General features: G+C 38.9%; 3 protein-coding genes and 1 long non-coding RNA gene across 4 annotated transcripts in view; 2 read left to right on the top strand and 2 right to left on the bottom strand.

Moving 5' to 3' along the window:
• The window catches only part of LOC107559884 (tripartite motif-containing protein 35-like), a 3,682-nt gene extending 2,913 nt beyond the window's left edge, over window positions 1-769 (bottom strand). The window contains exon 1 of the mRNA XM_016243905.1: window positions 377-769. Within this exon, the coding sequence (XP_016099391.1) occupies window positions 377-769 (393 nt within the window). The remainder of the gene's footprint in view (window positions 1-376) is intronic.
• A 1,500-nt stretch (window positions 770-2,269) lies between these two features.
• On the top strand, window positions 2,270-5,690 carry LOC107559580 (rab-like protein 2A). The gene is made up of 8 exons (XM_016243467.1): window positions 2,270-2,826; window positions 2,904-2,933; window positions 3,027-3,106; window positions 3,204-3,283; window positions 4,621-4,732; window positions 4,836-4,933; window positions 5,385-5,468; window positions 5,546-5,690. The coding sequence occupies exons 1-8, from the start codon at window positions 2,726-2,728 to the stop codon at window positions 5,621-5,623; spliced, it is 663 nt and encodes a 220-aa protein (XP_016098953.1). The 5' UTR covers window positions 2,270-2,725; the 3' UTR covers window positions 5,624-5,690.
• Window positions 5,691-5,701: 11 nt separating this feature from the next.
• On the top strand, window positions 5,702-6,232 carry LOC107559591 (uncharacterized). The gene is made up of 2 exons (XR_001605639.1): window positions 5,702-5,787; window positions 5,865-6,232. It is a non-coding gene; the product is annotated as an uncharacterized lncRNA (long non-coding RNA).
• Window positions 6,233-12,420: 6,188 nt separating this feature from the next.
• LOC107559873 (SH3 and multiple ankyrin repeat domains protein 3-like) overlaps window positions 12,421-27,246 on the bottom strand; it is a 161,241-nt gene continuing 146,415 nt past the window's right edge. The window contains exons 13-18 of the mRNA XM_016243895.1: window positions 26,893-27,157; window positions 24,634-24,657; window positions 23,673-23,797; window positions 23,238-23,343; window positions 18,991-21,469; window positions 12,421-14,755 (exon numbers count right to left, since the gene is read on the bottom strand). Coding sequence (XP_016099381.1) covers window positions 14,206-14,755; window positions 18,991-21,469; window positions 23,238-23,343; window positions 23,673-23,797; window positions 24,634-24,657; window positions 26,893-27,157 — 3,549 coding nt within the window. The 3' untranslated portion in view covers window positions 12,421-14,205. The remainder of the gene's footprint in view (window positions 14,756-18,990; window positions 21,470-23,237; window positions 23,344-23,672; window positions 23,798-24,633; window positions 24,658-26,892; window positions 27,158-27,246) is intronic.

The following is a 27,246-nucleotide window of genomic DNA, read 5'->3' as shown; positions in this document are numbered from 1 at the left end:
CAGTTTTTTATAATATATGTGTCTATATATATATATATATATATATATATATATATCAGAGGTTTTAGCATGATGATTTTCCCAGCTTTGTTTACTGATGTTAAAAAGGTTGTTTGTTACAAACCGGCATATCCACAAATGGATCAGCATTGATCAGCAAGTTCCCATGAAACTTTTGTTTCTGTAAGCCTGAGAATGTGTGTCATATAAGGGTCATTAGTGTGCTAAGACCTGTTTGACAAGACCTGTTTCACATCCATTAAATCTGAAACCGACAATCAGTGAAATCTGACTAGAGTCCACAAGCTGGTCATTTCAGCAACTGACTATTGTTAAAAATCGTGTTTCCATACAATCTGACGCTCTGAGCTCTTACCCTGAGGTCTGCTGTTGTATGGATGCGGTGGTTCTTATGCGATTTGGCATTTCTGCATTTCCCACAAGCTAGTTCTTGATCTTCAGTGCAGAAGAAAGTAAGAGGTTCTCCATGAAGACTACATAACTCCACAGTCTCTACGGGAGGCTCCTGAGTTGTTTCTTCTCTCATCAGATCACACATGTTTCTCAGCACAATGTTCATAGGTGGGTTAGGGTTGGAGGACACAGTTCTGCAGATAGGACACTCTTGAGTTCCTCGCCGGTTCCAGAAGGTTTTCACGCAGCCGTTACAGATGCTGTGAGAGCAGGGTAGGAGTACGGGATCCCTGAAGATGTCACAGCAGATGGGGCAGTAGAAATCCTCCTCTGTAATGGACAGTCTACAGGCCATTTTGCCACCTACGCAATTGAATGTTTTAGCTAGTTGTGTTTCTCTGACTCTCTCTCTGTGTGTGTCTGGTCCAGCTGTCAAAGAGCACAAGAGTGTCTCTCAACTCAGCTGTGTTTACATCCCAGACACCTGCGAACCAGGGTGGAGCTTATGAGAGCAAAGGCAGCATTTCAGCAGAACCATCTATTGTTCTATTAGTTGTTTGATATTTTCTAAAGTAACACCTTATTCATTTCAATAATTATTATACTTTAACTTTATTCACCAAGTAAAAAAAAGTACAATTTCACTTGGTGCTGGTGTCAAAAAATAATAATAAATCATTATTAATTTATTAGAATATTTTGTAAAATAAATATGAATTTCTTCAAGGTAATAAACCTGTACAATGTATGGTAAGTTGGATACAAAATATGTAAAAACAGTGTGGTGGTAAGAATATTTTAAGTCAGTTTCTGTCTTTACCATATACAGTATCTCTTATTTTAGTATTGTTTATATTCTATTAATTATATATATATATATGTATGTGCATTATGATTATTATTATTTATTACTTATTTATTAGTATTTTGAATTAAGTTTTTATATTTTAAGCTTTTTTATTTTTGTTTAAATTCTGTATTTTTCTTGTCATTTTAATTACTTTTTATATTTATATAAATATTATGAATAATATATATTTTATATTAATTTTCATTTTTATATTTATGTATAACTTTATTTTCAGTTTTAGTAATTTTAATAACTTTTAGTAAGTTTTAAAAATGTAATGTGAGGCTACTCCAACTTATTTATTTCAGTTAAAGTTATTTTTTTTTTTAAAAATCTAATATTTCTATTTGGCTTTATTTATTTGGCGTAATTTAGTTTAGTCTTGTTAACTAATTATGGTTAATGGAATTTGTTTTGATGCCAAGGATGCATTTATCCTTGTGGGAACCTTTTCATTTGAATCATGCACTCACTGACCTCTGTGGGAAAGAAAAAAAGACTTTTCTAACTAAGAAGCGGATCTATATATAACAGTTTTTCTGTTCTGTTCTATGTATTTCTATATATGTCAAGAATGTGACCAAGACAACATTCTGTAACGTACTGCTTTCTCACACTTAAAAACGTAAGATTATTGTGTTTGATATTACTGACAGGCAATTTGTCAAACACAAAGAAAACATTCTAGGTATTACTTCTTGGATTTGTTTCCTGGAAAGCATAAATATAGGTCAAAGTTTACTCCTACAGAAATGAACGATAATTTTGAAAAATAATGTTTAAAATTATTATCACGTCAAAATAATCACATTAGAATGAAGAAGCTATTGCTTAATTTAATTTATTCTTTATTATCTCATTTCATAATGTATTTTTTAGTAGTAGTAGTAATACCAGTATTTCCTTTATGCCACTTTAGTTGTATTACCTTTAGAACAATCATTAGAATAAAGCACTTTAAAATTAAAAAGCGACATCGAAATGAAACAGGCACCTTCAAAGACAGCTCGGCGTTTACCAGGAGGCTCTTTTAGGGTCCTAGCGTTGCTCAGAGACGCGTTGTTGTCGTACATGTTCAGTGAATCTCCTGGAACCAAACCGAGAATTTTCTTCACAAAATAGCGATATTTTTCCAGCCGTGAGTGCAGACAATCTGTCGACGAGCCCTAAATATATCTTCCTGGGATTGTAAGGCAATATTCTGCCGTAAATAGTGATTTAGATAGCTTAGGTTCCAAACACGCTAATCTGCTAATTAGCCAGCTAGCCAAAGCGAGATTCGGACGTTACCTATCTTCGGGAATATAGACTTCATTATACGTTTTACGGTTTATTGCTCGCAAAGATGAACTAAATGAGCTGTTCGTGTGATGGAGTAAAGCAGCGGCGGCTGTCATGATCGTCTAATCCCGCGGTGTTAAGAGGCTCAGTGTTTAAACTCCTGCGGCTCTCTCTCTCGCGATGGACGCAGGAGGCATTTCTGACCTGGACCTGGACAAATACGACGCCGATGAGCAGGTCAAGATCATCTGCCTCGGAGACAGCGCTGTGGGCAAATCCAAGTATGTTTACTGCTCTCCTTTATGGACTAGCCGTTTGCGTTTTTTCTTTTCTAAATGCTTTGATGATTTCTTTTCAGGCTTATGGAGAGATTCCTTGTTGATGGATAGTATCCTTTGACTTGGTTGTTTGCTGTCAGTATGATATCTCTGTCTGTATGGTTCATTCTGAGAGTTGTCAGGTTCTTAATGAAATGTGTCAGTCGTCCTCAGCAGCTCTCCACATACGCTCTGACTCTCTACAAATACACCACCACCATCAATGGGCAGACTGTCCTGGTTGGTAAGTTTGGCATGGAAGCTGTTATTTTAGTGCGGGATAATTTAACAATTGGCTGTATTGGCTTTGATGCCAACTGAAGCTGTTTATCTGCATACAGATTTCTGGGATACTGCAGGACAGGAACGCTTTCGAAGCATGCACCCGTCTTACTACCATAAAGCTCATGCCTGTATCATGGTAAGAGATGGTCACAAACCACTCGGTCTTATTTTAGTATGTTACTATTATGATATTATCACCCTCATGCCATTCAAGATGTAGATGAGTTTCTTCGTCAAAACAGATTTGGAGAAATGGAGCATTACATCACTTGCTCACCAGTGGATGCTATGCAGTGAATGGGTGCCGTCAGAATGAGAGTCCAAACAGCTGATAAAAACATCACAATAATCCACACGACTCCGGTCCATCAGTTAACGTCTTGTGAAGTGAAAAGCTGTGTGTTTGTGAGAAACAAATCCATCATTAAGTTGTTTTAACTTTAAACCGTTGCTTCTGGACAAAATGAGTCCATAATCCATAATAACACTTTCTGCAGAGAATCCATTGGTGAGCAAGTGATGTAATGTTTAATGTGAAGAGTTTGCTCAAATCTGTAATGTAATGTAATGTAAAGTTTCTCCAAACCTGTTCCGATGAAGAAACAAACGTTCGTCTTGGATGGTTTGAGGGTGAGTACATTTTCAACAACTATTCCTTTAATATTTTGAATAAGATTATATTTTATCTGTTTTATTTTAGTTTAAATTATGTTTTCTGTCATCATTTATTTAAAAAAAATTTTTTTTATTTAAATTTAATTCAGTTTTAGTAGTTTTAATACATCTTATTTTATAAAACATCATTTTTTTTTTGTTTATTTTTTATTTTAGGCAGCATTTTTAAGATTTAAATTTTTCGTCTGATATTTACATTTTCAGTCAACAAAAACAATATTTTAAGAGTTATATTAGATTTGAATAGATTTAGTTAACAATAGCTAAACTGAAACCACTTGAATCAGAGAAATAAATCTTTATTCGTATGCTGCTGTAGTGGCAGATTCATGACTATTTTAACAAAACACACACACACACACACACACACACACACAGGTTTGTTTTTGTGAAAAGTGGGGACTCTCCATAGGCGTAATGGTTTTTCTACTGTACAGACCCTATATTCTATTGCTCTACACCAACCCTACCCCTAAACCTACCCCTCACAGGAGACTTTGTGCTATTTCAGATTTTCAATACACTCCATTCTGTGTGATTTATAAGCGTTTTGAAAAGTGGGGACATGGGGTAATGTCCTGAAAAGTCACCTTCTCCTTGTAATACCTATGTCATACCTTTGTCATTATACAAATTTATGTCCTCATTTGTAACAAAAACACACACACACACACACACACACACACACACACACAAAATGCTCCTCTTTTGACATTTGTTTTGTGTTAAAGGTTTAAGGCTTTTCATAAACCGTACATCTCAAAAAGCTTTCAGAATTAATCAGATTGCTTTTCCCAGGTGTTTGATGTCCAGAGGAAAATCACATATAAGAACCTCCCAATTTGGTACAAAGAACTGCGAGAGTATCGGCCAGAGATTCCCTGTCTGGTGGTCGCTAACAAGATCGATGGTAAATTTGGCTTGTGAGATTCCAGATAAGAGCGGTATTAGCCAGTGTTACGCTCTGCATGTCTCTTATCTTTTGTTCTTTCATGTGTTCTGCTCTTCAAAAGCTGACATGAAGGTCACCCAGAAGAATTTCAGCTTCGCTAAGAAACAAGGTCTGCCCTTCTACTTTGTATCTGCTGCTGATGGGACCAATGTGGTCAAGGTGAGGATGGAAAACAGAGTATCCCTGATTCAGTAACCCTACATTTTTTTATTTTGCTATATTTTTCATATAAAATGTGTTTTCATCTGACAGTCCGTAAATTTCCCAGTTAAGGTGTCTTTGACTATGTAAACCAATTGTGTTCTGGTTTTGCTATTTTTTATGTTAAAAATAAGTTTTAATTTCCTTAAATTCCATACTCAAGTAAATTTTTTCCCCTTTACATTGTCATTTATGTCATCGCATATGAACAATTTAAAATATATTCCTGTTCAGTTTTATGAAAGTAACTGCTAAGCTGACAGGATTGGAGGCTAGAAACACACACCATTTATTTATTTTTTGTCAAGTGTGGTTTTTAATCTCCAGAAATGAATTACAAATATTTAGATGTGTGTTTTAGGGTTGAAAGAACTGCGTGAAGTTCTAATGTTGTGTAAATGTTCCACAGGTGTTTAAAGATGCCATTCAGATGGCTCTGTCCTACAAGAGGAACTCCAACGACTTTATGGATGAAGTCATGAGGGAGCTAGAGGTGTGTGTGTGTTTGAAGGTGAATGCTTACTCTTCATGATGCAGTAACTGATTGATTTTATTCATGCTTTCTTACAGAATTTTGATTTAGACAGTAAAGAAGAATCATCTGATAAAGACGAGGAGACGCAAGAGGGAAAACCGGACTCGGCGTGATCATATCACATTCTCCTCCGCTGCTCCTGCACTTGCACTGATGAGTTCCTCAGATCATGGCTGTCCTCCCACATCCACAGGTGTTTAAAGATGCCATTCAGATGGCTCTGTCCTACAAGAGGAACTCCAACGACTTTATGGATGAAGTCATGAGGGAGCTAGAGGTGTGTGTGTGTTTGAAGGTGAATGCTTACTCTTCATGATGCAGTAACTGATTGATTTTATTCATGCTTTCTTACAGAATTTTGATTTAGACAGTAAAGAAGAATCATCTGATAAAGATGAGGAGACGCAAGAGGGAAAACCGGACTCGGCGTGATCATATCACATTCTCCTCCGCTGCTCCTGCACTTGCACTGATGAGTTCCTCAGATCATGGCTGTCCTCCCACCGTCCTGAGCAGCAACTCTACCTCACACTACTTTGCTCATGAATTAAATTATGATTCTGTGAATGTACAGCTGATTGACCTGATAATAGAATCACAATGCACTTTGAACTCCGATTTGATACAAATTGTGCTGCGTGCAGATTTAGTAAAAAAAAACTTTTAGCACTCTTAAGAGACTTGCGATTTGTGCCGAATGTAACATGAAATATTTTTCAAAAGAATTTTTAAAAAGGGTAATATCTTACAACAGTTGCACATTTCAAGTAACAATTTGTGATGCTCACCAGTATCAATACACTACTTGATCTTTGTACAAGGGTAGCTGATTATACTGTATTTTAAAACATTCATGTTCCCTTATACATTTCTCAAATTTTATGTCCACCTTATTTGCCAACTAAACAGATTTTTATATTAAAGCGATTTGTTGCAAGCATATCTGAGCGCAGGATAAGACTCTCCTCAGGGCTGGATGAGAAGACAAACTCAGTGTAGCAGATGAATGTGTTTGTGTGGATGTGAAAACCAGAGCAAAAAAACAGCAGCGACTGCTCTGGAAGATCACTGACGATTACAAACTGCCAGGTTACAGTTCAGGCTGTGAAACACTGTCTTGAAATGATAAAGTTGATAATGTGCAGCTTTCAATCTTTGGTAAAGCATTCATGTGCCACATGCAGCTGTCTGATGAGATGTCCAGTGAAACTAGGGAAGTTCAGGAGTGAATCTCATGAAATGTCAAGAACATGCCTGTCATGTTACAGTAAAATCAAAACACACAATCCCTCTCATTTTATTTTTTAAATTACTAATTGTAAGTTATTTAGTTTTTAAGTATTTGTTTATCATAGTTGTCTTTTCTAATGAATGTAATTTATGCTGATTTTAAATAATCAAAATTATGTTTGGATAGATGTTTGTCATGCATATTTGTCCTAAAAATGCAAAAAGTGTCCTAAAAAAAATCATGCTAAAATAGACACATTTAGGCATTTTTGGAGTAAAATATGACCCTGATGTTTCTTCATGAGTTTCCCCTTTAGAGACGAGAAATAATTATTACTGTAAAGAGCATGTATTCATATTGCAAAAACTGTGAAGTTTTTTTTTTTTTTAGATTATTGCTTTTGGTTTGTGTTTTGTGATGTTTTTCACAAGTGCTTTATATATGGAACATGCATTGGTGAATTCAAATAGAAGCAGCTTAGTACTCCACATGAATGTGTGTATCTGAACTGGATACAACTTTTACGTCATTAGAAAAATGTTCTTATTTCTGAAGCCTCTGGTGTTTTTATGTTGTGTACACTCATTTGTTCTGTGAGCAGAATGATGTTCATATTAAAGAAATACAAACAAGCGAGATCTTACATGTGGCATTATTCAGAAATTAATTATCAGCACTTTCCACGAACGGGGCAAGTTGACAGATGCATCTAGCTTCTAATAGAAAATGATCAACGCAGAGGAAAGTTCAGAAGATGCTAGTTTTAAAATCAAAAGTCATCCAAGCCAACACTCCTCTCAAACTTACTGTAAAATTATCTTGTGAGAAATACAACTGAATTTACATGATTGCACAATCAAATATGCTTTATGTGAAATTCATTAAAAAATCTGCCAAAACTAGAGAAACTGAGTGAAATCTGCAACCCTGTCACCCATTCTGGTAATTTTGTTTTAATGCTATATATTAAAAAAATATATATTTTTACATTTAATGTTCATCAAACCTATAAAACTAAATACTACATGAACAGTTTTATTTGACATTAATTTGAGGCAAACAATAAGCACTCTTAGTTACAAAATGAAGACCTTTTCAGAGTTCGAAGCCTTGTTTTGTACCTCTTTGTTTAGTACCACCTGAGTGAAATAAACCTCAATCACAACCTCAATTGAGCAATCAACCCACCAGAAAACAATGCTCATTAAAGCAGTATATACTGCATTTCTTGCCATTTTTATTGTGCTTTTGTTGGTCAGAAAACAAGATGGACAACCCTATAGAACATACTGTAGTCATGTATCTGATGTGTTTTATTTCATGTTTAGTCCTGCCATTGGTCGAGTAAAATTACAAAGAAATCAATTGCAATTTTCATTCTGGTTAAATATGCAGAACCCCTGATGTCTGCGCTACATTAGGAGAGAGTAAAGGGCAAAGGTCAGGGAGAGCATCCACCGAATGTGCAAGTCAGTCACTAATTGACTTACTGGAATTCAAGCCAAACAGAACAGACTGTTAAACCCAGACATGAATGTGCCCATGAAACTCAATGAATCAGGCCATGTATGGAAATGTATATAAACTCCTATATTTGGGGAAACAAAAGAAAAATGTCTCAAGATTTCCAGGCGGTGGCACCATAGTGCTGGTTCAAACAGCATTTAGTTCCTACAAACTAAAAAAAAAAAAAACAACAAAAAAAAACGATTATTACTTTTTGGCACATTTGTTCATTTTTCTTCATGTCCTTTCATCTCCTGCTAGAGAACAACTATAATGTAATGTACATGACAAAATCAATATTATGAAAGATGAAAGTGACGTGCACAAAACGAAAATCAGCTCAAGTGTTATCAGAAGATGAGAGGAGGAAAACTGTGGTACATATGGCTCAGAAATGCAGTTCCAAGTCTCCAGAGTGGGACGACATTCACAAAAACACACGCACACTTGCTTTTATTCTTCAGGATGAGCTGATAAAAGGGACATGGTTTTTTTAGTGGGAAGGGAAATGAAATAGGTCATCTCAAAATCAAAACTCGAGCCTTTCTGTAAGATTTTATGTAAAAAAAACTTAGAGGGGTGAAGGAATCTGTGTGTATTTTTCCAGGGCTCATCTGCATTGGAGGACATATATAGTAAGTAATTCACAGTTATCTTGGGGCCCGACTCCAAACAGCCCCTCAACCCCTTCATTCAAGCCCTTGTACAGTCAAACAGACTGACGGTTTAACGCAGAGCGGCTGCTTTAGGAGGGGAGGTCAGGATCTCTGTTAACGAGCTAAATAGTAACTAGTCTTCATCTAGGATGGGAGAATAAAATGTAATCAGAGCAATCGCCATATTTACAGAACAGAAATGAGACTATGAGGTGATAAAAGTACAGTCTGTTCAATTTTGTACTGTTTTAAGGCCACAAGTCATATTTGATTTTTAAAACCCTTATTTTATGCTGGAAATGTATGTATTTTAAATGCCAATCAGAGAAAAAAATTTATATAAACGTCTTAGAGACACTATCGATACCATATCAGTAGATTTTTAATTTATTAATATTGATCAATATTAACATTCATTAAAACGATTTAATTCATTTGAAAGAAGTCTGTTGTGCTCAATAAAGCTGCATTTTTGGGATCAATTTTTGGGATTGTAATTTTATTACAATTTAAAAAAACATTTAGCTATTTTAATATATTTTTAAATATAATTTATTCCTGTGGTGCAAAGCTGAATTTTCAGCATCATTACTCCAGTGTCACATGAAAGATGAAAGTGACGTGCACAAAACGAAAATCAGCTCAAGTGTTATCAGAAGATGAGAGGAGGAAAACTGTGGTACATATGGCTCAGAAATGCAGTTCCAAGTCTCCAGAGTGGGACGACATTCACAAAAACATATGCACCCTTGCTTTTGTTCTTCTGGATGAGCTGAAGGTAGAAACATGATTTTCAGTGGGATGAGAAATTAAAAAGTCTAAATCAAAAATTGAGCGTTTCTGTAAGATTTCAGTAAAAAACAAAGTGGATTAAACAAGTCGAACATGGAATGAAGGAAGGAATCTGTGTGTGGTAGGCTCAGGGCTCATCTGCATCCGAGGATATAGTAAGTAATTCACAGTTATCTTGGGGCCCGACTCCAAACGGCCCCTCAACCCCTTCATTCAAGCCCTTGTACAGTCAAACAGACTGACGGTTTAACGCAGAGCGGCTGCTTTAGGAGGGGAGGTCAGGATCTCTGTTAACGAGCTAAATAGTAACTAGTCTTCATCTAGGATGGGAGAATAAAATGTAATCAGAGCAATCGCCATATTTACAGAACAGAAATGAGACTATGAGGTGATAAAAGTACAGTCTGTTCAATTTTGTACTGTTTTAAGGCCACAAGTCATATTTGATTTTTAAAACCCTTATTTTATGCTGGAAATGTATGTATTTTAAATGCCAATCAGAGAAAAAAATTTATATAAACGTCTTAGAGACACTATCGATACCATATCAGTAGATTTTTAATTTATTAATATTGATCAATATTAACATTCATTAAAACGATTTAATTCATTTGAAAGAAGTCTGTTGTGCTCAATAAAGCTGCATTTTTGGGATCAATTTTTGGGATTGTAATTTTATTACAATTTAAAAAAACATTTAGCTATTTTAATATATTTTTAAATATAATTTATTCCTGTGGTGCAAAGCTGAATTTTCAGCATCATTACTCCAGTGTCACATGATCCTTCAGAAATCATTTGAATATGCTGATTTGCCGCTCAAGAAACATTTCTTATCGTCATCAATGTTGAAAACAGTTTTCCCACTTAATATTTCCTGTGGAAACTGTGATACTGGATTCTTTGATGAATAGAACATTTTACAAGAACAGCATTTATTTGAAATAGAAATCTTTTATAACATTATGTCTTTAATGTCACTTTTGATCAATGTAATGCATTTTTGCTGACTAAAAGATTCATTTCTATCCCCCCAAAAATAAATACAAAAATTAAATGAATATTTACCAGTAATGAATAACTGTAAAATACAATTTTTGGCAAATCCCAGAATTAATATCCATTCTGTACTTTATACTGTTGTAATGTCTAAAATCACAATTGATTTCATATCCCTAGTGAAATCAGGTTTAGAATGCCACTCCCATATTTAGCAGTGTGTCCAAAACAGCATAAAGAAGAGGAGTGACATCTGTATTTACCTGCAGTGTGAACAGGCTGTACTTCTCTTTTCGTTCATATCAAGATAAATATGGCATCTACTCTGACTCAACACTGCTCCTACAGAAGGGCTTTTTCCCCACACAGTGTTACTGGCGTGCTCATCTGATGAGGCACTGAGAAGCTCTCCTCATCCTTGGCTGTTTGCGTGCGGCCTGATTTCAGATGCAAGAGAAGAGATGACCAATGGTGAAGCATTAATCGTTCTGCTGTCACAGTCAAACACACACACACACACACACACACACACACACGTTAGGTATTAAAAACAGGACTGATGGTGCACAGAAGAGAAATGAGCGTCTGTGTTTGCATGTCCCAGGTTTCGTTTAAATATGCATCTGTTGAGCCCTAATGGAGGGTTGAATGGGACAGGTGGGAATGAATGGCTTGAAATGCTAGCACCTTGTTTTGTGCAAATCACCCCCGAACTCCATACAAAGAGTAAAATCTTCACCTTTTTTGACAGGTGGTTAACTATGCATATATGCCAAACATTCATATATAGATCTATATATTTTTTGATTTTTAAAAATTTATATGAAAACTATCGTATATACATTGCTTGTGATTGATATAAAAAGCAAATATTTGAGTCATTTGTCCATATGTACAGCTGCAGGATTTCTGGGCTTCTTTTTCATTGATTGTTTTTTCATGAAATCTTTTGTCCTCAGCTTCTTCTTTTTTTACTACTGTAGTTGTCATTCTAAAATTCATTCTAAATGAATTCATAAAAATTCTTCTAAGCATCATATTTCACAAGCTACAAAATCCACCTATGAGGAGAAAGAAAAAATAAATAAAGGCCAAAACAAATAAGCCAAATGGTTCAGTGCTTACAGCAGGTTAACATATAAGCCATACGGTGGAAACTTTTACAATTATAGATTCTGTCTTCGAACACCAGTCGTTACCATCCAGATGTTTCTCGTCCCACAGCGTTTCTGTCATGCACACCACACACACCTTTGTTCACACACACACTTATTGCAGAGTTTCTTATTTGGAATTTCTTATTACCAGATTAAGAAGACTTATTTAGATCAAATTTGGATAAGAAACCGGTGTGGTTGTGCGCATGATAGTGTGTAACTGTACTGGGAACGCGTTTTTGTTTCATACGAAAAAACTACAAATGAATAACAGACAAAAGCGGTGTGTGTGAAGGGCTCAAACATGAACACACCGTTACAGCCCAATTAAAGATGGAAGACCAGGTTCTGTAAAACTATAAGAAAGAAAAGCAAAAAAGGGGGTGGTACAATGCAAATCGAACAAATCAGTCAACCGTCATTCCGTATGGTGATGTAACGTTTCATGCTACAGTCCATCATAAAAGGATAACCATCAAAAATCATTTTCAAGAGTGTTTTTTTGTCTTTATATATATAATATCATATATAAGTTTTATATTTATGACAAAAATGTTATATTCATATATCTATATACTTTTTTCTGTCAAATATATATGTATATAATTGGTAAAAATGGGTAAATTATTGGTGGAATAAATCATCTAGGGAGAGAGACAGGTGCAGTTTTGCACGGTCCGTCCTGTTGTTTGCTGTCTCCCTCCATTTTCAAAGCTATTTAAATACATTGAGATATTCTATCTAATGTCATATTTCCTTTGGAAACCCAAAGTTAAGAGTCTGATTATGAAAAAGCCACTAGTGTTGGTTAAACATTCTCAGAGTGTAGTACGTCCCTCAGCCAGAAGGGGGCAGGCGGTAGACAGAGAGGATCTGGCCACGCCCACTCTGCTCATCCACTCCTAAAAAAATACTCTGAAAGGCAACTGAACTTCCTTTTCTCAACAGCATCCCTCCTTTCTCTGAATGAATGACAGCGGTAAGAAGCGAATAGTAAAGTAGAAAAAAATGGATTTGGGACTAAGGGATTAGTGGGTGTTTATCATGCAAATGAAACTGAAGAATCAATTACGAGATGTTTTGAACAGGCTTTGTTTTCGACAGACAGCAAAAATCTGAGTTTTGTAGCAGTTGAGCATTATGTTTGACCCCCATTACTGTAAGTGGTTTGAAATCAGATTCAAATGCAGTGTGAACTGTCAAATTGGATTCCAAGTAGTTTTTCCTAATTCGGGATGAGAATTTACTTTGCAAATACACTAATTTTCTCTCACTTTTTCACCATATAGGAAACTATACAGTGAATAGTAAATGAGTTGAATCAATGAGCGGTTTTAAGTATTTGCATAAATGCATTAAATAAATGCATCATGAGTTTGGCACCACGGCAAATCGCTGTCAGCAGATCTGATTTTGCAAAATAAATCAGATTTTTGTGCAGTGTGAACAAAGCCAATTCGATCACTAAATTCACAGTCCCTTCCAAATACACAGCACCCATGTGATTGGCTGCTGGCAGTAGAGTGGGAGGGGCTTAGGATAGTGCTACAAAAAACAGCATGGAGTCAACACCCACTACACCAATGATGGATTTAGGAAATAGTGAGATTATTTAAAACAGAAGTGTGTCATTTCTGCGGCAATAGCACAAATGATTGTTGGTTGAACAAACACTGTCAATGTTGGTGCGTCGGATTGGTTGGGATGCTCAAATAAACAGAGCAATGTTTTCAGGGGAATATTAAACTGCATTCCTGGAAAAAGAGGTCCAAAAAAGTTGTCACTGGTGCAGTACCCTTCCGTTGTACCTTATTTATAGGGTTGCAAAGGGTGGAACATTTCTGTAAACTTTCCAAAAATTTCTTCCTCTTTGCAACCCTACTTATTTCTACCCCTAAAGGCTTCATAATAGTACCTTAAAGCAGGGGTGTCCAATCCTGCTCCTGGATGGCCACTTGTTTAGAGTTTAGCTCTAGTTCCAGTTAAACACATCAGTTGAACAGCTAATCACGGTCTAAAGAATCAGTAGAAACTTCCAGACAAGTGTATTGAAACTGCTGAGAGCTAAACTCTGAAAAAAGTGGCCCTCCAGGAGCAAAATTAGACATCTCTGCCTTACATATCAGCACCAAAAATGTACCTATTAGTATCTAAATGGTACATATTAATACCATTTAGTAACACCCCAGGGATTGCTTTTTACAAAAGCGTGGGATAGGATAATTATTTTAACATCGAAATGACACACTTCGGATTTAAAGCTCAAGAATTGCAAGAAAAATGACAAGCAAATTAAATAAGAAAATAAAAGAAAACTGTGTTGAGACTAGCTACAGGTAGAGGGAGGCGCGTGGTCAACTCTCCAGCAGCTGTTTAAGGGCGCGCTCAATGTTCATGCGGTGACCGACGCGCGTCACGCCCAGCTCAGCGAAGTCCTCCTTGGTCAGAGCAGGCAGATGGGAGCCCTCAATCTCATGCTCTTGGAATCGCTCCCGGTGTTCAGACAGGTTAATGCTGGCCAGCCAGTCGCCAACGTCGTACTTGTTCCACAGGTGGAGGGGCTTCTGGTGGAACGGCCGTAGGGTGAGCAGGGGGGAGGGCATGCCCGAGGAGGGGGCGGGCGAGGGAGAGCGACTCCGTGCGCTGGAGCTCCTCATGACGAAACGCACTTCTTTAGGTTCGTGAGGGAGACTGAGGCTAGACGACTTAAGGATGGTGGGGGGTGTGATGGGAGAAGTGGCCAGACCGAATCCCCGGATGGGTCCCAGAGGATCCGAGCGGTCCGGGGAACCGGGACTGGGTGTCCGCCGGGTCATTGGGTAGCGGCTGCCTGGTCTGATGGTGTAGGTGGTGCCGTAGCCTCTCTGAGAGATAGTATGGAGCTCCCCCAAACTGCTGAAGAGTCTGGAAGTAGGGAACAGAAGAGAAAAGGAGGGGGGCAGATAGGATGAAAGTCAACTTTTTTTTTTTGTGAGAAACAGCTCAAAAACAAAGCATCAGCTATGTTAGGACTCTAAGTTTTTTGAGTTAGACGTGGTTAGTGACATGTTTAATTAATGCGTTTAGCCGTAATAATAGAAGTGCAAAGGTGTTACAGACCTGCGGTGCAAAGATAGAGAGAATACATCATGAGATCAAAGAAGAGTTTATAGTTCAGTCATACAACTAAAATTTATAGTGTTTTCTCCTAAAGGACCGTTCACACCAAGCACGATAACTATAAAGATAACGATAAAGATATAGTTCTAAAAATCATTCTCAATATTAAAGAATAGCAGAGTCCACACCACAGCTATAACGATAAAGACACAGAGAAACGAATCACTTTCAGAACGATTTTTTTTTTCAGCTGATGAACGATAAAAACATTGACAGCCAATCAGATTCAATCCTGCTATAACGAGTTCGAGAATTGAAAGCAGCAGACGAGCATGCGCTTACAGACAATATCGTTCGCTGGTGTGGACGCTAATATCATTTTCTTTATAGTTATCGTTCTTGGTGTGAACAGGGCTGTAGTCAATATGACATCAAAATTCAACCTATTTACACTGTAAAAACACCTTCTTAATCAGTTTGAATGCCTTTTTTTTTTATTTTTCAGTGAAAATATCTAAAAATCCCTAAATTTACTTGTGAAGCAAACTGCAAATAAAATTAAAACTAGCTTTTATGCATTGTATCTTGAATATACATATATTTTGTCTTACTGCACTGACAGCTTTATTTGATAGTATCAATAAGGTAAAAACAAGTAAAAAATACTGGTAACAATATACAAGAATTGTTTCATTTGTTAACATTAGTCTACATTTGATAGCATCTAAACTTCTAAATAATTTTTTTAATTTTATGTATTTATGCTCAACATTAACTAATACATTATTGAAATGTAAAAGTTGTTAATATTATTTATTGGAGCTAAGCTCGCTTGAACTAACAATGAACAGATGTATTTTAACGAACTAACATTAACAAAGATTAATAAATTCTGTAACAAATGTATTGCTCATTGTTAGTTAATCTTATGGTGTATGGCTTCACAAGTACATTTTTCTTATTTCAAGGATTTCTACATATTTTCAGATGACAATTGGACAAAAAGTTGAATTTAATTTAAATAATTTAAGATTATTCATTTTTAAATGTAATTTAGTTAAATAGAAACACACTAAATGCAGAGCAACTGACCAAATGCATATCCATATTAAATTAAATTTATAATTTTTTGCCACTAAGACAGTTTATAAAGTTGAACGGTTAAACTTTTGTTTAGTTCTGCATGCTACAATTGTAACTAGGCAAAAAACTCGCTCTCCACTTAAAACCTGCTTCTGTGTGCAATGAAGCGAAGATCAGATGTAATTACTCAATTAACAATCAATGGTAATGACTGGGGTGTTACATGAGTTTGAATGCAATCTGAATGAAATGTAAAACATGGCCAGATTTACACAAATTTTATGAGCACTACAGCAGAACACTGAAAGCACAACCAAACATGCAACACATGAGAAACAACAGAAGACAGATGTGGAGACACGAATAACATCTCAACCTTCAGATTACTTATTGTATTATTTTGTGAAAATTCTATAACAATATAGGATTCATAATTTGAGATTTTTACATAACTAGCCAAGTCAGCCATATTTTTTTGTGAAGAGGACAGAACTTATTTAACAATACAGGTGCAAGCTCTGATCATTACCTATCATATCTGTAGAAGCAGTCTATGAAAAATCAAAATGAAAACTAATGCCCTATACTTGATTTGATCGAATCCTTTTGCCTCTGTAATTTGAGGATTGAGAATTAAGCAGCCAATGAAAAACATGGAAAAGCTGGGGTTTAGAGGGGCCTGGCCAAATCAGTAAATGAGGAAGGGTGGATGATGATCAGGGCTTGACTCGGAGGTGTGGAAACAGAAAAAACAGAGATGAGATGATTCATGCGCACTTACACAGGTGCCCGGCTCTTCTGGGCTTAGCCTCAAATTCAGCTCTAGACAGAGCAGCGTAGCATGCAAAAAGAGAGTGAGAGAAAGAGGGAGAGAGGGAGATAGAGAAAAAGAGAGAGAAACAGAGGGAGAGAGAGTGAGGGGCAATGAGAAAGAGAGAGAGAGAGAGCGGTCGGTTAGCATCAGTCCATGACAGAACAAAAACAAACACCACACACTTCACATCCTCAACAATGTCAATTGAATGCAAACCAAATGCTTAGCGACACAGACCAGAGCGCAGCTAGCCCCAGACCTCAGCTTTCAATGGTGGAACGTGCACATATAGACACTATCAATAAAGAGTGACTTTTGATGATGTGAAATTAAACACAGCATTTCTTTCAATACGTCCTCTGTCTGGGGTAAGGTGCTGTTCTGGTCAAATGAAACAAAAATTAAGCAAAATGAACAAATATGCATGAAAAATAAACAATGCATAAAACTACATGAGCAACAATTTTTCCAAGAAGAAGCCGGAGCGATTACTGTGTTAGCATGATTAATGGATGAAAGTGTCACAAAACACTTAGCGAGTACAGTAAGCTTGGACAGCATGTTTGAATGGAGAGAAAGAAAAAGAACGACTACACAGAGGAATTAGATATTATTATTATGATTACACTGTGATGATTATGTTGGTTTTATGTTGGATCATCCAATGTGAAATGACAACTTTCAGCTGGTGTAGTTAATTTAAACTAAATCCAGTTTTAAAATAACTTTATTGAGGGTTGGACAAACATGGGTTTATAGCTCACAATTACTGTGATAAACATGGGTCAAACAACACATTCATATCCTATGATGTTGCAAGAAAAAAACATCAGTCACACATGGATCCACATACATACTGCTAGCAGAGTGCCATAGAGAAGCAGGCCGGAGGGAAAAGCTCACTGAGTTAGATGTGACAGAGTTTGGAAGGTGAGAGGTCGAAGCTTGAGATGGTGCATGCCCTCAGGCCATCTGTTACCTTGTGAACACCCAAATGGCAAGAGGGACAGAGGGAATTAAAGGAGTGCTTTTCAAATTACATTTATGTCATAATGTAGTCACCCTACTGCATCTCATCAAGAATGTTTTAGAGTCACATCATGTTCACTGAAAAAGGTGTCATAACCGAAACAGGTGTACTGAGAATACTTGACAATACTGTCAAGGGACAGACATTTTGGTTGATTTGCCAGGGTGGACAAGGGAACACAGAACCTGCAGAAGTGATTAATAAAACCCAGAACAATGTCAGCAAAAGTGATCGAATATGGGATTAGTGGATGTTAAAGAATAGAAAATAAAATAAAAGGAATGACATTTGATTTACCCTAGTGGCTAAAAGCTAAGGTTTACTGTCTTCCATGTCCTTGTCACATCTGTTGGGATATAAATGACTTCAGCTGTATTTAAGGATATAAGCAAAATAGTACATAGCTGGTGTTTTTAAAAAATCAAGACAGAAAAAAACATAGACTTTTATTGATTTTATATGAAACATTTTTTATTGCAATTAATTATTTTAACTCAAGCTGTCCCTGTAGCTCTGGTTATGTGCATTGGTGTATCTACAGAAAAGTCTGTATTACACTAACTATTGTCTACGGGTTATATGGTAGAGCTGTGAGATCAGCCTGAGGCCGTTCTACATTACTTACCAGTGGTCGTCCAATGCTGAGATAGTTCGGGGGCTCCAAACGTCTCAATGAAGAAAGCATGTTAAACATTAACACTTAATGCTTCTAAACGAGTAAGAAATTTTAAGGTTCTGGATTAGCTTTCTTTTAAATAAAAGTTAAAGGTGACTACTTCTGAAACTCTGGACAGACACGTTATGTTCTTTGGTATTCTTTGTGATTTTCATGAGGATGTTTAATATATAATTTATGTTCATTTTATTTCATATTACTAAATGCAAACTGTGAGCTTTGATTGAACATTGTTATTCAGATATGGGAAAAGAATTGCACAGTGTTCTCACTGTTATTTAAACAATAGGAAACTTGCATTTGCAGTATAAACAAACAACTTTTGTATTCTCTTTGCAATGTTGCGTTAGAAAAGGTGTTGAATTTGTTTTCATAGAAGTTCAGATTCAGTTGTAAAGCTGATTTGCAATCGGTCTTCTCCAGGATTCACACCTTACCTTGCACCGACCACGGGCGATTTCCTTCCGGGGTCAAGTGAAGCTCCAAGCGGCTCTTCCCCGAGTGAGCGCGTGTCCTTGTTCAGCTGCTGCAGCCGAGAGCTGAGCTCGCTGATCACAGTGGGTTTGCCTTCCTCTGCCCCTGAAAGCGGACGGGGTTCCACGGGGTCCCCCCACAACTTGGAGCGTCTCTGGAAGAGGTAGCGGGGTCTGGCCGGGCCTGAGGCTCCCGCAGCAGCAGCCAGCGCAGCCGCGTGCTGCTGTGAGAGCAGTTCGCTATCGGATGACTGCTTGAGCAGGGGGTCCCTGAACGTCACCGGGCCCTTGCTGAGCTGGGACTTGAGCTTTGGCTTTGGAGGCACTGGCGGCTTATCAAGAATAAATGTCTGGCCATCTGCGTGGGTGGTGTAGGTGTCCGTGGGCTCGCCGCTTTCCGAGGACAGTGTGGACATGCTGGAGACAGTGGAGATGGTGCTCGTGGTCTCCAGGTGGTGATCACTGGAGCTACGAGTGTCTACCTCTTCCACCCCGGAGTCAGCAGCAGACTCTGGGCCCAGGTGGGACTCAGATGGCTTCCCTGAGGCTGCTTGCGGGCCACTGCTAGTGGAGACCTGTGCTGCTGCGGCGACCACTGCTGGAGGGGCGGGGGGTGGGGGTGTTGCCGAGGGCAGGGCAGAAGGGGTTGTCTGCGCCAATGTAGGAGCAGGAGGTACTGCAGTTGCAGATGTCTTTCCAAGAAGGCCATTGGAAAATTCATCCGGTGGAGGAACCACACCGATTTTGCGGAGCTCCTCACGCGTCTCCTCATCACTGGAAGAGAGCATGGCAGGTGGCAATGTGACCGTATAGGGTTCCACATCCTCCTCAGAACTACCCTGTGCCAGGGTTTTATCTGAGGACGGGCTGGGAGGTGGCTGGGAAGTTGGAGCTGTGGCTGGAGGCGGGGTGGATCTCGAAGGAGCATCGGGACCAGGGGACTTGGCGCGTTTTATTTCGGCTAACATGGGTTTCGGGCTCTCTGACAATGTCCCCTTGGGAGAAGGAGAGGGGACAGTGTGTTCTGGGCTGGGCCCCACGGCCTCCCCATTACTTGTTGCATGAACCATGATAAGCCCAGCAGTTTTCTGCTGAGACGTGTCCATGATGCTGATGATCATACTCTTCTTGTCCTCAATTTTCCTTTCCTCCTTCAATTCTGTCCTTGTTTCTAACTCTTTCCTGGTGGATATGGGACTTCCCCACTGGATTTTGCTGGTGGGGGCAGAAGTCTCGTAAATTCTTTTCGTTGCAGGGGAAAAGGGAGGTGAGGCAAACTCCCTCTCACCCTGTGACCGCTCAGCCTTTTTGGTCTGGGTCTCCATATACAGCACCCCTCCAGCAGCTTCATGTTTAGTTCTGGGCTCTGGGCTGCTTGAAGGGGACTGACTCTGGGAGGTTAATGCCCGTTCCCTTGCGGCCAGCGCAAGTGCCAATGGAGAGTTGGGGTCCAGGGGCTTGCCCGTCAGCGGGTGAATGAAGGTGGTGCCCCCAGGAGAGGGTCGCAATGCCAGGGCGGGAGGAGGCAACTGACCAAGTTCACGTGTGAGCATTCGTTCATCAACAGAACGGGATGGTGTGAGTGAGGGGGCCTCTGCGGGAGGTGCCGAACTGCCCTCCATAGTGCCCACTGATAGGAAGACTGTGGATTTCCGCCTCTCCTCCAGTCGACGTTCCCGGTCTTTCACAGCATCAGCAATGGCGGCAGCGAAAGGTCTCTTTCCTTGCAACAGTCCCTCAGCTTGAGCTTGACTGCGTTCCTGCAACAGCTGCTGCTGCTGCTGATAGAAATCAGCCCTGCTGGTATGGTGGGCAGCTAGGCGCCCAGAGGGAGAGTGCTCTCTTGCATGGATGGATGCCAGTGCTAGCGAGGCTCTCTCCTGAGCATCTTCCACCTGGAGTTGCTTTACAAGCGGGCTCTTCCTCCGTTGTGGCTTGCTCAGAGGTGGCGTGAATAGGCCCACGCTAAACTGGCCCACATTGGCGTAGGGGTTATCGATGACCCGACCTTTCCTCTTGATCCTTTCGGGCTGAGTTGAAACTGAACCTGGCCTGGGGATGTCAGTAGGCTCCACGGGAAGGTGGGAGGAGTCCTGCAGGATGATCATGGAGCGGGCTTTCTTCTGCCGATCCATGTGGGAGGCATGGCGAGGCGGCTCAAACAGTTCAGCAGACATTGTCTGTGGCAAAGCGTGCAGTCTTGGTTCAGAGCCTGGTTTGAAACTGGAACGGCTGGGGTCGTGAATGCGGCCAGGGGGAGGGGGTGGGCAGAACGAAGGAGGGGGTCCAGTATCTAGATAGTAAAGCGATGGGGGAGGTGGGGGAGCCGTTTGAGGAGGTGGAGGGATACTATGGCTGTCTCTCAGGCTGTCCGTCATGGAGGAGCTCCGCGGAAATCTGTGCTCTGCTGCCAGGGCAGACAGCCGATCCTCTTCAGTTGCTCCTGCACAGACAGACAGATAGATCTATAAAAATTTATTTTGGGTTTGGCTGAGCTTTGATGACAAACAAGTATGCAATAATTTACAGATTTGATCTTTGGTCTTTCCTTTCACTGCTTCCCTTATTCTTGGCATTCCAAATGTTACTGTGTGTCAAAGTTCTGCATTTAACTCTCTAAGCACCAAAGTCGCAAAATTGTGACAAGACGTCATACTTAATAAAATAGACTGTAGTTCCTAATATGGTGTAATATCTAATTTGTATTCCCCACCACTAGATGGCAGACATGCAGTACTTCGATTCTAGACCAAAATTACGTCACGTTCCTATTCAAAGTGTTCGAGGAAATAACAGAGCAAGTGAGCTATCGTGTCATTGGTGCGGAAGCAGTTCAGTTCATAGTGTGCGAGTAAATTGTGAGATTTGTGAGAGAAAATCGCAAAATGGCTAATAAAAAGTTGTACCGTGAGGATGTGTTGCAAATGTTATTCGCCGATTCTGACTCTGAAGGGGAATAGTTGCCTTTTGGAAATGACGATCGGTAGTCTAATAACCGTGCTTCGTACATCTTTGCAGCACAATGGTGCCGCCGTGCAAGGCGAGAGTGTTCACGAAGCACAAACAAGTGATCATTTCGACCCTTTACCCAACGGGGATGGGGGTGGCAGCGGTGGACGTGGTCGTTGTGTCCATAGGAGAGCTGTTGCTAGAGGTAGAGGCAGCAGGGGTAGGAGAAATAGGGCTGGAAGTAGCACTAGCTTTTTGGATCCAGTCAGAGCGGCTCTGGATCCAGTGCCCCAAAGAGGTGGGAGTGGCCGCGGTACACGGTGCAGTCAGTGTGGGGTAGGTCTGTGCACTGTGCCATGCAATGTGAGGTACCATACTTTCAAGAACTATAAACTGTGTCACCTAGATACCTGATTTGGCAGATAGCTGGTCAACTGATCAAAAAATAGGCACATGCATTTTACTATGGCACAGTAATATAGTAATAATTTACTACTTTCTCCTGTTTTACTGTTGATTTCCTCTTTCCTGATAATTTGGAATGAGGATAAAAAGACAAAAAAACTTGCAAATAAGTTCAAACATCCATTCAATATCTATTATTTCCTGAATATTACTGATGAACTGATCAAAAAGTAGGCTACTGTTCACATGTGTTTTACTACTATATAGTATAGTAATAATTTTGTACTTTCTCCTGTTTTATTGTTGGTTTCCTCTTTTCTGATAATTTGGAATGAGGATACAAAGACAAAAAAAAACAAAACAAAAAAAACATGCAAATAAGTTCAAACATCAATTCAATATCTACTATTTTCCTGAATATTATGAAATTCAAGCTGGCCGCCCCCTAATGATGTCATAATATGCAAATTAGACGAGTATATTTACACCCCACATAAACTTTCAGTCATGCCCAACATTTTTGTAATTTACAGTAGATCTCTATCTTTAAGCCCTTTTAAGCCACAAGCTTTTGAAATCTTGATGTCAAAATCTAGCATTTTCCCAAAAATTCCTGACGCCTAAAAGGTTAAATGCATTCAGATTTGAAGATCAAAGGACAGAGCTTTTGAAATCTTGATGTCAAAATCTAGCATTTTTCCAAAAATTCCTGACGCCTAAAAGGTTAAATGCATTCAGATTTGAAGATCAAAGGACATATAGATAAAAGAAACTAGAACAAAGCGAAGCACTTTACTGCTATTTCAAATTGAGGGGCTTAATTGAGGAGTGTATGTAAAAGATTCCTGAAGAATTACCAAAAGACTTTGTTCTAGCCATGCTTTTCGGTAGCTGCATGTGGGCTTTTTCCAACGCTGGGTGTAGAGCACCATGGAGAGCAAGTCCTTGCCGCTCAAAAAGAGACTGCACAAAGAAAACATTTATGTTTAAAAGGGTCAAGCAAGAATATTTTGGCATATTTTCAACAAAGTGTTTCTATTGGCTACTGTTATTGTAAGAAGCTTCATCCCTGCTGAAAATACCAGCATACAGCTATGTTTTGTAAAACTATGCTGGTACATTAGACCACCATCAAACCTGCATCAAGCCAGTTTTTCAGTTTGATAAATGTAAAACAAAGAAACATTTTTGACTTTTGAAGTCAACTGTGTACATATAGCGTATTTGGTCAATGCTGCTAAAATGGGACACTTTCTGATCATCTGAGTGTGTGCGGACATACTGTATCTTACACTGATTTCTGCTGGTGTAATTCTGCGACTAGTAGGACGTTGCTTCACCGTTGCGGCTCTGTAGTCTGCTTCCACCTTTGGCCTCAGTACTGTCTCCTGAGAGGCCAAAATCTCATCTAGTCTTTCTGTTAATAAACACACGCATAAAACCAAGTTCATTATAAACACCCACACAGGTAGTTCTCAACAGGTTGTATTATGGATCTCATTTGATCACATGCTTTGAAATAAAAAAGGCAAAATAATATGTTAATGACACATAATTAACAGAATGCATCACTGCTTCTTATTTATGGCAAAAGGTGTAGTATGGCAAGCTCGGTTCCAACCCATAGACCTGCCTGGCTGTATACTGTCTACTTGAGTATTGCCTTACACAGGATACATTCGTATGTTCTTCTGAAGTTTATCAAGGTATTGCATGTTGACGAAGAAAAACAATTAAACACATCACAGATGAAGGCAAGAATGCATCCTGTGTGAACAGTCCCTAAGGCAGCATCCTAACTGAAATAGAACTCATTTGGAACACTCCACGTGCCACACAAATAGAATTCCTCGTGTGAAGCACATGAGAGGTGAAACTCACAAAGGATTTCCAGTTTGGCATCAGCACGTTGCTACGTTAAGAGTGTGAAATTCAAATAAGCATGAAAAATACAGAAATACTGGATAAAATAGTCATTAATCAATTACATTTTGACACATTAATAAAAAAATGTTTTACATTTATGTTTAAATTAGTATAGCAATTTTCAAAACATTCTGGGACATTCAAAACAAGGTATTTTTTAAGAGAGCATAATTTTACTGCCTTTATGATGGGAATGCCTAAAAATACTGGTTAGGTAGGCAGCTCACTAGGTTTTGGAACAGAGCCAAATAAATCATATTCCAGCATGAGCAAGGTGAAGATGGTTGCATACACATTTTTTGTTGGCTTCTAAAAACCTCAACTTACCTCCCCTTCTCCTCCTTGCAGAGGCTGAGCATGAAATAAATGTACAGAACACTTCTCCATTAAAGTCTCACAGCAGCAAATGTCTGTCGATATGCATTTCAGTGTGTGAACGTGAGTGAATATGTATAATGAACTCAGTAAACTCGGAGCACAGCTTGAGCGAGAGAGGAAAAGACAGCTGATGTTTTGAACAGCCCAAATGACTGCAGGAGGGAGATGACACAGTTAATAAATAAACAAGAAAGAGCAACACAGAGAGAGACAGATAGAGAGAAAATGTTGCATCCAAATGTGTGTTAGGCTTGTGTTAGGGGAATAGGATGTGTAAAACTATCTATTTTCCTAATTGACTATTTTATAATCTGAATGACTGACTAGTTGGAAGAACCCTGATGCCCAATAATGTCCATCTTCATATGCACAAATGCTTAAAAAAGTGCACACTGAATCCAAGTATGCGCAGCCCTTCAATAGAGTAAATTACAGTGTTTGTTTCTTCATTGGAAATTTAGCATTACATCACTTGCTCACCAATGGATCCTATGCACTGATGTTCAGTGAATGGGTGCCGCCAGAATGAACATCATAAAAATCCACAAGTAATCCACATGATTCCAGTCCATCAGTTAACATCTTGTGAAGTAAAAAGCTGCATGTTTGTAACAAACAAATCCATCATCAAGTCATTTTAACTTTAAACCGTTGCTTCCAGCCAAAATACAAGTCCATAATCTATAACACTTCTTCCAGTGAAAAAAATCTCCTGTTGTCCTTTCACATCAAAATCCACCAACATTTTTTAGAACTGTTTTCACTTATAAATGAAGATTGGTCTGTGCATATTTCTTTATTGAGTCAGAAGAGATGGCTTTTTCCAATGGAGAGAGCAGTATTACACCATGTCCTAACTACATGCGACGCCATGACACACGATATAAGGTATCTTTTCCATATTAATCAATAAGAGTTTTTATCCTAACCAGCCATGACGGCAACATGCAAAGTTTCTATTTTAGAAATGGTTTCTATTTCTGCGATGTCACGTGTGGATTATTGTGATGTTTTTATCAGCTGTTTGGACTCTCATTCTGACGGCACCCATTCACTCTAGAGGATTCATTGTTGAGCAAGTGATGTAATGCTACATTTCTCCTGATGAAGAAACAAACTAATCTACATCTCGGATGGCCTGAGGGTGAGAACGTTTCAGCAAATCTTCATTTTTGGGTGAACTGTTCCTTTAAGACAAAAACTGAAAGAAAAAATATTCGACCTCACAACATAGCGCATTTGTTTGCTCGAGGAATTCTTACCTAGTTCTTCGAGCTCAGCGGTCATGCTTTTGGACCTCAGGGTGAGGGTGGTGCTGGGCGCTCTTGCTTAAAAAAGTGCACACTGAATCCAAGTATGCGCAGCCCTTCAATAGAGTAAATTACAGTGTTTGTTTCTTCATTGGAAATTTAGCATTACATCACTTGCTCACCAATGGATCCTATGCACTGATGTTCAGTGAATGGGTGCCGCCAGAATGAACATCATAAAAATCCACAAGTAATCCACATGATTCCAGTCCATCAGTTAACATCTTGTGAAGTAAAAAGCTGCATGTTTGTAAGAAACAAATCCATCATCAAGTCATTTTAACTTTAAACCGTTGCTTCCAGCCAAAATACAAGTCCATAATCTATAATAACACTTCTTCCAGTGAAAAAAATCTCCTGTTGTCCTTTCACATCAAAATCCACCAACATTTTTTAGAACTGTTTTCACTTATAAATGAAGATTGGTCTGTGCATATTTCTTTATTGAGTCAGAAGAGATGGCTTTTTCCAATGGAGAGAGCAGTATTACACCATGTCCTAACTACATGCGACGCCATGACACACGATATAAGGTATCTTTTCCATATTAATCAATAAGAGTTTTTATCCTAACCAGCCATGACGGCAACATGCAAAGTTTCTATTTTAGAAATGGTTTCTATTTCTGCGATGTCACGTGTGGATTATTGTGATGTTTTTATCAGCTGTTTGGACTCTCATTCTGACGGCACCCATTCACTGCAGAGGATCCACTGTTGAACAACATTTCTCCAAATCTGTTCTGTTGAAGAAACAAACTCATCTACACCACGAACGGCCTGAGGGTGAGTACATTTCAGCAAATTTTCATTTTTGGATGAACTATAAATGGAAAACAATTTAGAAAAACTATTCAACCTCACAACATAGTGCATGTGTTTGTTTGTGGGCGTCTTACCTAGTTCTTCAAGCTCAGCGGTCATGCTTTTGGACCTCAGGGTGAGGGTGGTGCTGGGCGCTCTTTTTGGAGGCGGGGGCGCTGTGGAGGAAAGGCAAGGAGTAGATGAGGAGATAGGATGGCGTGGCGAGGGGCCTTCACGGCTGCTGCCCATCGGCAGCTGCCAGCGCTTTTTCACCATCTTCATCTGAAGATCAACGTACCACACTGCCGCACCACGATTAAACTCTCTCCTTCCGTCTTTCTCTCTCTGACATGCAACATAGAATCATACAACTATCAGACATCTCCTGTGTGATTGCACGACCAGAAACCAACTTCCGTTCTTGGCGGCCCTCCGATGGTAGAAAGAAA

Source organism: Sinocyclocheilus grahami, unplaced genomic scaffold (assembly GCF_001515645.1).
Source record: "Sinocyclocheilus grahami isolate Dianchi unplaced genomic scaffold, SAMN03320097.WGS_v1.1 scaffold22.1, whole genome shotgun sequence".
NCBI classification, from domain to species: domain Eukaryota; kingdom Metazoa; phylum Chordata; class Actinopteri; order Cypriniformes; family Cyprinidae; genus Sinocyclocheilus; species Sinocyclocheilus grahami.
This window is presented reverse-complemented; position numbering and strand designations above follow the sequence as displayed.